Source organism: Tamandua tetradactyla, chromosome 12 (assembly GCF_023851605.1).
Source record: "Tamandua tetradactyla isolate mTamTet1 chromosome 12, mTamTet1.pri, whole genome shotgun sequence".
NCBI lineage: Eukaryota > Metazoa > Chordata > Mammalia > Pilosa > Myrmecophagidae > Tamandua > Tamandua tetradactyla.
In genome coordinates, this window is record NC_135338.1 from 85,870,460 (window position 1) to 85,881,318 (window position 10,859).

Here is a 10,859-nt window from a genome sequence, read left to right on the forward strand (position 1 = left end):
TAAGCAGTTGGAGCCAAAAAAAAAAAAAAAAGAACTGCTGTAGGCTAGGAGAGCAAGACCATCTGAATTAAGCAATCACTAGGGCAGTGGCAAGGAGGGAACAGACCTTTGCACCAATCTGAGCCTGAATTAGGCAAGTCTTGTGGAACTCTGAGGAGACCAAGAGAAGGGAGGAAATAAGGATGCCCCCAGGTTAGCTATTCAGGTGGAATGGGGGCATTGAGAGTACAGGATATAAGAAAGAAACACAGGTTTAATGAGATTGAGTACAATTTGAGACACACTGAGTTGGTGTATAACCAAGTAACCTGGAGCTTGAATTATAGCAGTCAAAGCTGAAAGGGACAGCATGGGAAACATTTGAATCTGATGCTTGCAAGAAGGGACACAGCCGGGGAAAGGGCCCGTTTCTGAGAACGAAGCCTAAAGTCAGTACCAATAGAAAACATGTCATTTCATGTACTGCCCCACATTTTAGACCCTGAGAATTGAAAGCTGCTTATGTGAATGGGCAGATTTTGGAATGCAGAGATTCTACCATTTAAATTGATGTAGAACTATGCTTCCCTTTGCCCAGGCTTCAGCTATTCTATATCTCTCATGCCATGTGAAGACATTTCTTGGTCACTAGAAGTTCAAAAGGACTTTGGGTGTGTCAGTCCTCTTTGATTTGTTAGGATTCTATTTATGTCTTGATGCCTACTGTTAGTATCAATCTTTACAAAAACCTTTTGTTCCTGGAAAGTAGCTGAAGCAGCTAATGAACCGGTCTGATACAGAGTCAGAGACCCTCTATGTATGGGCTCAGGGCCAAGATCCCAAGCACTCCTGGTAGGATGTAACCTGCCCTGTATCTTTTTGGTGGGGCTTTGTGCACCCTTTGCCTGCAGTGGGTCCGGAAGGAAGTTCCTGGTAGGAAGCTTTGCTGCTGCTTGCTAATGAGGGACCTGCTTTAGCATGGTGAAATGAACTGAATGTGAAGGCTAATAGACCAGGGGAATTGATGAATGATGGAGATCTGCTCTGGGAAGGCAAGTTTATTTTCCAGGTCGCAGCATTGCTTTCCTTACCATGATCTGTCTGAAATATCTGAGTATGTGCATTTATTTTAATTTGTTTTCTCGTAGTTTGAGCTTCAAAACCGATAGACAAAAAACTGCACACACACAGCAGAACTGCTCACTGCTCTGTCTGGATATTTTATTCCCTAGCTGCCCCCTTCTTCCCCTGTAGGCCATTCTCTGGGCTTCAGAATTCTTTGTTGTCCATGATGACCCACACCAGCCAGTGCAGCCAACATCAATTCCCTCATGTGGGGACAGAACCACTCACAGGCAGCAGCTCCTAGAACTCAGTGCCATCTTTTTCTCCCTCAGCTCCTCCAGACCTTGAGATCCCTAGAGAGCTTTGCAATATTCTTATGCCCAGGCCCCCACCTCAGACCAGATAAATCACAACTTTTGCTGGGGGTCTAGACTGCCATAGGTTTCCAAAGTGCCCCAGGGGATTTTCATATACGGTCAGCATTGAGATCCACTGTGTAAAGGCTTCTAGAAAGATCCTAAGAATGATCTGGGGGAGCACAGCTAGATGACCCTAGGCCTTGTTTGAGACTACTAAATCATTGAACAAGCAGGGTGGATGTATCTGCATTTTATTGTTCTTGGGCTAAAGTGAGTTTGTGAAGCTCTGCCCTGGTGGTTTAGTGACTGGGGCTAGGCCCTCAACTCAGTATGCCCTGGAGTCAAATCAAAGATGAGATGCTTCCAAACTGTGTAAGGGACGGGAAAAGCCCCTGAACTGTGCCACAGGGGCTGTATTTACTTTACAGGAAAACCTCGTAGTAACAGCCAATGACAGCTGTTCCACGGCCCGGCGCCTGGTGCGCTGTCCAATGCACTCAGTCCCCAGAGTGAGGACGTTTTTCCAGTGCCCGAGGTAGAAGGCATGCTGGAAAGGGAAGACCATGGTTCTCTCTGTCCCTGTCAAAACTCCTCACATTTCTTTTCTCCCTGTAGGTCCTTCGGGGTGGTCCTCTGGGAGATCGCCACCCTGGCTGAGCAGCCATACCAGGGTCTGTCCAACGAGCAGGTCCTGCGCTTCGTCATGGAGGGCGGTCTTCTGGACAAGCCCGACAACTGCCCTGACATGCTGTACGTATTTCCTGACCCCCACCCCCACCCCACCCCACCCCATAGCTCTCCCTTCTGTTTCCTTTCTCAAGTAACTGTTTTCCTCAGTCACATGAGATTGGTTGTTCTGGGAGCAAATCTGTCAGGTCCCAGTAGGGACTGTGAAGGTTAGGGTTGGGAACAGATTAGATAGGTTATCTGACCAGAGAAACCAGGTTTGGTGGAACCTGTTCCTTTGTTGTAGGTACCTTAGTTTCCACTCTTTATCGCTTAATCCTTCAGCTCTGATGCAGTTTTCACTGTCTCAGTGACATATTTAACCAAAGTCTTCCTTACTCATCCTCTCCATGCAAGGCTTGGAAAAAGAAACAACATGACACTCAGTCCTCTTAAGTCAGATGCAAGAGCCTCTGCTCAGCCTTTGGCAGACCTGTATAACTGCTGCCATTGGTGCACACAAAGCTTCCTAGTCAGGAAGCTTCACCTGCTGGCAAATGTCACCACAGGCAGTCTCAGCATCCTGCCACCATGATGGTGTCCACCCTGCCCCAAGGCTTCTTTTCTGTGTTACAAAGTAATAAACTATGTATGTAGCCTGCCCTCTGAAGCTTCATCCAGGGACCAGTAAGGGCTGGAGCGTGGCTCTACTGACCTCCCTGGACGCACAACAGTGGTGCTGGGCAATTTGTCACTGCAGACACTTCCATTACAGGACAGTCTTTTAGTTCTTGCGATTTGTCCGAGAATGAGAACGTGTCCCTGATGTCTTTTGGACCTCAGTTGCTCCTTCTCCTTAGGAAAAGACCCTTTGTTGCGGGGGTCCTGCCCTGCTGCAAGGGCACAGTGTTGTTTTGTGGCTGGGTGGAGGACGAAGGTGGAAGAGCCTCTTTGTCTTTCCTTGTACAGTCTGAGGAAGAGTATGAGGTGATTGGGACACTCCTGGGCAGGACAGATTGAGCTGGAAATAGAAAGCTTGTTTTGACACATAGGTTAAGGCAGGGTTCAAAGACCCTTCTGGACCAAAAAAGGTAAACATGAAGTTAAGCCACCACTTGCCCTCAACTCAGAGCTTTTCTGGGAGTGCCTTGCTGATGAGGGTTTGCTTCATTTTGGAAAAGAAAGTATGCAGATATGCCTGCCTGTCCAGCCTTCTGTCTGCCCATCCCCCACACCTTGAGTGAGCACTGGCTTGGACTGGGTTCCATCAGTGGGATGGTTTACAAATATAAATCAGACATGCATGCCACGTGGGTACAAGAGAAATTGAGCCCAGCAGTCATGAAAGCTTTGCTCATTTGGTCTCTCAGTTTCTGTGGGCCAGGAATGGGGTTGTTGGATCCTCTGCTCAGGGTCTCACTGGGCAGAAATTAGGGTGTCAGCTGTAGCCATGATCTTCTCTGAGGCTCAGAATCCTCTTACAAGCTCATTCAGGCTGATGGCAGAGTTCATTTCCTGGCTGCTGTAGTAGGACTGAGGTCCCGCTTTCTGTCAACCCGGGATGACTCTCAGCTCCTAGAGGCCACTGGCAGTTCTTCACCGCATCCCCACCTCCATCCACCTTCTCAACCCCGCAGATTGCTTCTTCAAGGCCAGCAGGATAGTCTCTCTGCTGCTTTTCCATTTTCTTTTTTCACCTGGTTAAGTCAGACCTGCCCAGGATAATCTCCCTTTTCATTAGTTCAAAGTCAATTGATTAGTGACTTTTTAAAAAGGAGTGAATTCACAAGTTTCAGCCACAGTCAAGAGAAGGGCAGTTATTCAGAGAGTGTAACCAGGGGTGGGAAGCTTCATGGCAATTTTAAAGTTCTTATTTCCACAGTTTGAGAAGCAGAAACTAGTATCCTATTAACAAACTACAGTTTAGGTATTTTCCAGAGAACCCTTTGAGGGTTGCTACCAAGACAGAATCTGGGAGCAGCTCATCAAGGTAGTGGGCCTTATTTTCTTGAGTCTCTGGCTCTGATGCTGGATAGTATATAGGGTGGGGGAGACTTGGCAGAGCACCCCTGGGCATCAGGAGTTTGGGCAGTAGCTGGGCTTTATGCTCATTAGCCAATGCTTCTGAACTTTTGTTCAGTATGGAAATAAGAGAGAGGGTTAGAAGAAGATGCCAGAGACTGTCGTGGGGAAAGCATCATCCTTGCCTGGACTCATATATATGAGAGATACTCATTGTTTCTCAGCTAAGCCTGAGTCTGTCCTAGGAAATCCCCATGTGTTCTGGGCCTAGGGAGCAGTTCTGGGTGACAAGGTAAGGCCACCAGTGACAGGGGCCCCCACTTTCCAAAGGGCCAGCTGCTATGGGCAGATGGGTGCTGGGTTTCCTAGATCCCTCATTAAAGAGATTTGCCAGGTACTGCCTCTTTAGAACTCTTGGACCCAAAGTTGAAAGAGACTTAAAAGGCCGTTTAGTGTATTTCCTTGTCCAGGATAGAAATTCTCCCTCTCCTCACCTGTATCATTTATTGCATCATAAACAATTACCTCAAAACTTAATATCTTAAAACGACAGAGGTTTCACAGCATTTCTGAAGATTGGGTGCAGCTTAGCCAGATGGTTCTGGCTTGGAGACTGTCACGAGGTTTCCATCTTGATGACCAGCTGGGCCTGCAGTCACCCAAAGGCCCTGGGCTGGCTGTGAGCCTCAGTTCCACACAGACCTCTCCATGGTGCTCCTGGAGTGTTCTGAGGAGGTGGCAGCTGGCTTCCCCCAGAGCAGGGGTGGCAAGCCTTTTCTCTGAAAGGCCAGATAGTAAATATTTTGGGCTCTGTGGGCCATGCGGTCTCTGATGCAAATATTCAACTCTAATGTAGCTCAAAAGCAGCCACAGGCATCATGTGCAGGAACATGGCTGGCTCCAGTAAAATTTTAATTTTGGACACTGAGATTTTGCAGTTAATTTTTATGTCATGAAATATTATTTCTTCAACCATTTACACGTGCAAAAGTCATTGTTAGGTCACAAGCCTTACAAAAAAAGGTTTGGCCTGCTGGCCTATCCATTTGCCTACAGTAAGTGATCCAGGAGCCAAGGAGACGCCCCAGTGCCTTTTATGGCCTAGCCTGGGAAGTCCTGTTCCACTGTTTCCACATGTCCTATGGGTTTCGCGGGTCAGCCCTTTTCCACCAGAGGAGATCACACAGGAGGTGAGGACCTCTGGGGATTATGGAGGCTGGCTGTCACACCCCCATTGCCCATTCCCCTCACCAGTGACTGTCTGCCCACCATGAAACATTGCAGCTGCTGTCTTCTTATGAGCAAACTCTTCCTTTGAGATAATATGTAAGTAATGAAGTACGAGGACAATGTTCACTGAATTTGCATAAAGGTGTATGGTGCCAGAACAGAGGTTAATACTAGGACTGATGGAGGTGTGGCAAGCTGAGAAACAGAAAAGACAGGTGTGAGTTTGTTTTTGTGGTTTGGGTGTGGTGGAGAAAGTGGTATCACCTTCATGCTTTCTCTTTTGACGTGGATTCACTTTTGTCTTTGGGAAACTCACAGCTTTCTAATGTTGATCTACCCCAGATGTCTGGTATTTTACTATTAATTTAATATGCCTGGGAAGCAGCCCACCTGCCATGGGAAAGGCAGTAGACTTCCTGATCCCAGCATAAGGTGACAAGGAAATTTATACTAAGAGGTTCCTCTTGATTATCCAACATTGAATTCAGGAGGCATTGCTGCTTTGCCATCCAGAACCCCCCTGGCAAATTTTTCTCCCTTCTAAGAAAAGAACAAAGTGAAAGGAAGCAAGTTGGTTTCACAGGGAGTGTTTGTGTTGTCCTTCTGAATTTATTGATGAGTATAGTAGGTAAGGAAGCAGTGCTTGGGGAGAAAGGTTCTTTTGTTACAAGCAATGAAAAAATGTGCTATGTTTAGCGCAGAGTAGAGGAAACTGGCACATGGTCGGGGTTGCCTGAAACTCCTGTTGAGGTTTTATTTTGGAAAGAATAAGCTTTTGCAGTTCAGTTCCAGAGTCTGAACAGAGACCCATAAGGAAATGTGGGGGAAGAGGGGGGCAGTGCTAGTGACACAAGGAGTCCTTTTAGTGTCACAGTGTCCAAGCCACACAGTATACAGGTCTGTGAGCCTCATTACCATGACCCAGTTTGAATTAATTTAGCACATACCATAAGATCAGATTCAGGTTGGGGTTTGCTGGTAGATTCAGATTTTAAATTGATGACAGAGCCCATCCTTGACCCTCTCTTACACGCAGATTGTGATGCTTACACCATAGGTGTTATTGAGCCCTTGTGGGTAGATGTTGACTGCTAAAGTCATGGAGATGAGTAAGGAGTAGTCCTAGCTGTCACAGAGTCTGGTGGTGACATAAAAGGTGAGATGAGGGCTAGAGCTGAACCCTACAAACTATGCAGAGAAGCCAGTTGTTCTGCTGGTCAAACTGTTACAACTCCAGGAACTTTCACCAGGGAAGTCTTCAGAGTGCAGGATTCAGGAAAGTGTGGATATTTTTTAGGCCAAAGAGACATCAATTCATAGATGAGCCTGAAACAAACTCAGTAGAATCTGATTTTTTCTTTGCAGTTTTTATAACATGTTTTTTCCTGTGGTGGTTAAAGCCTCCATGCTACTGGGACTCCCAGACTGGATCTGCAGGGATTCAGTGCTTGAGTAGGGTCCAAACAGGCAGGAATGGCCACCTCTGTCCAATGAGCCATTGGATGGGCTTTCTCATGGGAAACCGGCCTTCAGTTGACTTCTCTGCCCAGAGACAGAGTGACACAGAGGAGGGGTCATGGCAGGCCCTACTGCCACTCCTGGCTGAGAAGTGGCTTAGAAGATGATGCTGGCTGTTCAGAACTGCCAGAAGGCTATAGGGGGAGAGAACACACCCAGCCTCTTCAGGTTTTTTCTGGAATCAGGTCTCATTCTTGGTAGTATCATCACTTGGGATTGAGGGTGTGCTTATGCTTGGCCACAGGAGTGCTTTCATCCTTAGCTGCCTGTGCACATCTTGGCTTGTTGACATCACAAGTTGTTGAGATCACAACTTGTCTGGTTCACCACGGCAGCGGGGATGGCTGAGAGCAGAGAGCTAGCAGTGCGTGAATATGGAGTTGCTGCCATGTGTTTAGGATGGAAGGAGCAGTGTAGTTATCCCCCTTTCCACACACTCCTGGCTATCATCTAGCCTCCTGAGGTCACAGAAGGGCCTTATGTTAGGATACTTCATAATTGGGGCAGGAGTTCCCTTGCCTTCTTGTTCCTGCCCTGAGTGAAAGACTGTGTGCACATGCCCCCAAACCTGGGAAGCATTTGGTAGGAGACCCAAGTGCCATGTGAAGAGGGCTCAGGGCTCGGCAGAGCTGACTAAGTGTAAAAAGTGTGCTCTTTTTAAAGAATAATTTTATCAGGTCGTAAATCTTTCCAGAGTCTACTGCAGAATTTTCTTGTTGAGATAGTATAAACAAGGTCTTGAATCCCACAGAGTAAAAAAAACTTCCTTTTATGGGCAGCACTGAAAGGACTGTGAATCTGGAATGGTTTAGAAGAGGCATCACGTGACTGGTTTGTGCTGTTGTCACTGCCTCACTGCCCTATTGGTGGCACCTCCTTGGCACCCACGGCCACAGAGGCACAGATCCAGGGCACATTGCATGGTCTTGGCCCTGACTGCGCTGCTATTCGGGGCTCAGTCAGTCAGCCAGAGAGGAAATCACAGCAAAGCAATAGAGATGGAATTCATGTATTTATGGCCCATTTAAAAAAATGGTTTTTGGTCCTTTGGAGGGAGATGTATGGGAAGGCAGCTTGTTTACCAGGGGGATAATGACAAACTAGCTGCCAATTTATCAGCACAAACCCCTGCTATCTGTGGTTGTAGGGTAGACAGCCCAGAGAGGAAGGGTATCCTGGTGGGTTCAGGGTTTCTTGTTTAGATCAAGAGAACTTTTATTTTCTGAGGTTGATGGTGAATAGAGTATAAAGTATAGTCACATTGTTTCTCAGCTGCAGCCCTCACTGGATAAATTATTTGACCTCTTGATGCCTCTGTTTCCTCATTGATAAAATGGGGGTAATAACAGCACCTACTTCACAGACTTGTGAGGATTAAAGTGGTTCACATGCATAAGGTGCCTCCTGCCTGACAGTGGAAGTATGTGCTCCCATCTCTGTTGCTATAGTTATGCTGTAAGTGTAGGTAGTGTAGCTGAAGGAAAATAAAACTTGTCAATCTTTGCATTTTGGCTTTTTTTCCTCTAGAGAAGGGATCAAAGTTTTTCTGTAAAGGGCCCATAACTGATTCAGGCTCGCAAGCTGGGCTGTATGCTGCATACTACTCAGTTGGCCCTGGTGGCAGGAAAATCGTTACCGATGGCATGTAAACAAATTTGTTTTGGCTCTGTCCCCCACCCCCCAAAAAATTTACAAAAATAGGCAGCAAGATGGATTTGGCCTCAACTGTAATTTGCTGATCCCTTCTCTAGAACATTGAATCCTAGGTGGATCTCCATCATACCCATTCCCACCTCCCCTCTAGGTTATGTTCTCGTCCACCTGGCTCTACCTGACTCCTTCCCCGTTTCTTCTAAGGGAGTCTGGCTGGTCAACATAGGAGCTTTCCTTTTTCCAGGTCAGCTTCCATTCCTAATGGCCTCCGTTACATCATATTCCTTCCTTTGGAATTTTCCTTGGGGCCAAATAAGCAGGGGGTCTTTTGGTCAGGGGATCAGCGTGACAGAAGGCTCAATGCCAGTTTGGGGTGTTTTGAACTTCCTGCGTAGTCTGCTTGACCATTTTTATTGAAAAGAGTCTCTTTAGCCAGAATTTTTAAAACAAAGACTAAAATTTCTTGGCAAGAACAGAGGTAGAAGGGATGGCTCTTTGATTTCCAGCTCACTTAAGAGAGGGCTGCTGGCTGGTCCCTCCTTGTAACCACAGTTTCCTCTGTGTTCCGTGGCCAGCCAAAATGCTTGTTCATCTTCCTTTTTGCTTCAAAGGTCTGTTTAGCTGGCCTCTCTGCATTCTGGGTTAGTGAACAGCATCCTTCCTCCTGCTGCCCTTCTGAACTCTCATCAAAGCCCAGGCCTCTCCTGCTCTCATAAGGGGTACAGTCCCATGTCTGTAAGACCCGCTTCTGGCCTGTGTGACTCTGTGAGGGCTTCCCAGAGGTGTGCTGCCAGCACCATCCTGGCTTTAGCTGGTGAGACAAATACAACACAGGCTTTGGGGTCTGTACATCTGTCACTTGCATGTGGAGAGAACTTTCCCTCAGGCTCCCCATTGCTGGCTGCTCGGAATCTGACTTCAGGTCTGTGCTAGGACTCTAACTCTCTTAGCCTAGAGGGGTAAGAGGCCTGGGCTCTGCAGTGGGGGGCATGTAGCAAGCAGACTTAGCCATCAGGGGGCTTGGTCCAGACACCCAGCTTGGAGTATGTTTTGTAACCATGCCACTTCATAATGCCTAGCTCCTCAGGATTTCTGCTGGTGGTGGTACCCCTGCTGCTAGGAGGAAGTTTAGAAATAGAATAGGTGGGATTGAAAGAAAGACCAATGTCAGGAAAGCTGTGATCTCTCATTAGCCTTGTTAGTGAGAACCCTGTGGTTTCCTGCATCCTAATTCTTGAAATATTTGTATCAGTGTCTGCAAGAGATGATTCAAAGAGAAAGCTAGTTATTTTTATTTCTTAGTACTGTTTTCATACATAAAACATGCAATGGTGTATTCTGTGTGAACTGAGACTAGTCCTCTTCAGGAAATGAGAGTGTGGGATTTCTGGTGGGTCCTGAGCTCTTGACGTATTGACAGCGCCATCAGAATAGAGGGCCAGAGACTAAAAGAGAGATGGCAGACTTAATTTCAGTGCTCTCACTGTATGTATCACAGGTGGGAAACCACAGCAGATGGCCCAGGGAATGGCTTTGCCATGTACATCTTCTACCCTGGGCCAATCTTCTGTATGTCTTCACCTCAGGTTTGAATTGATGCGCATGTGCTGGCAGTACAACCCCAAGATGAGGCCTTCCTTCCTAGAGATCATCAGTAGCATCAAAGACGAGATGGAGCCTGGCTTTCGGGAAGTTTCCTTCTACTACAGCGAGGAGAACAAGCCCCCTGAACCTGAAGAGCTGGACCTAGAGCCAGAGAACATGGAAAGCGTCCCCCTGGACCCCTCTGCCTCCTCGTCCTCCCTGCCGCTGCCCGACAGACACTCAGGACACAAGGCCGAGAATGGCCCAGGCCCTGGTGTGCTTGTTCTCCGAGCCAGCTTTGATGAGAGACAGCCTTATGCGCACATGAATGGGGGACGCAAGAACGAGCGGGCCTTGCCTCTGCCCCAGTCTTCGACCTGCTGATCCTTGGATCCCGAATCCCGTGCAAACAGTAACGTGTGTGCACACTCAGCGGCGGGGTGGGGGTGGGTGGGAGAGTTTTCACAATATATTCAAATGCCTCCTGTACCTCAGTGGATCTTCAGAACCGCCATTGCTGCCCACGGGAGACGGCTTCTCATCAGTAAACACATTTGGGATGTTCCTTTTTTCAATATGCAAGCAGCTTTTTATTTCCCTAACCAAATCCTTCAACTGACATGGGCCTTTAAGAACCTTAATGACAACACTTAACTAGCAACAGAACACTTGAGAATTGATTCTTCTCACTCCCTTTCCCTGTCTCTTTCTCATCTCTCTCTCATACATTTCTCTTTCTCTGCTTCATAATGGAAAGCCATTGGCCACAAGTCCAGCCACAAA

The 10,859-nt window shown here is 47.3% G+C and overlaps 1 protein-coding gene across 1 annotated transcript in view; it reads left to right on the forward strand.

Moving 5' to 3' along the window:
• IGF1R (insulin like growth factor 1 receptor) overlaps positions 1–10,653 on the forward strand; it is a 300,530-nt gene extending 289,877 nt beyond the window's left edge. The window contains exons 20-21 of the mRNA XM_077124072.1: positions 2,019–2,153; positions 10,079–10,653. Of these exons, the coding sequence (XP_076980187.1) occupies positions 2,019–2,153; positions 10,079–10,460 (517 nt within the window). The 3' untranslated portion in view covers positions 10,461–10,653. The remainder of the gene's footprint in view (positions 1–2,018; positions 2,154–10,078) is intronic.
• The last annotated feature ends 206 nt before the right edge of the window (positions 10,654–10,859 follow it).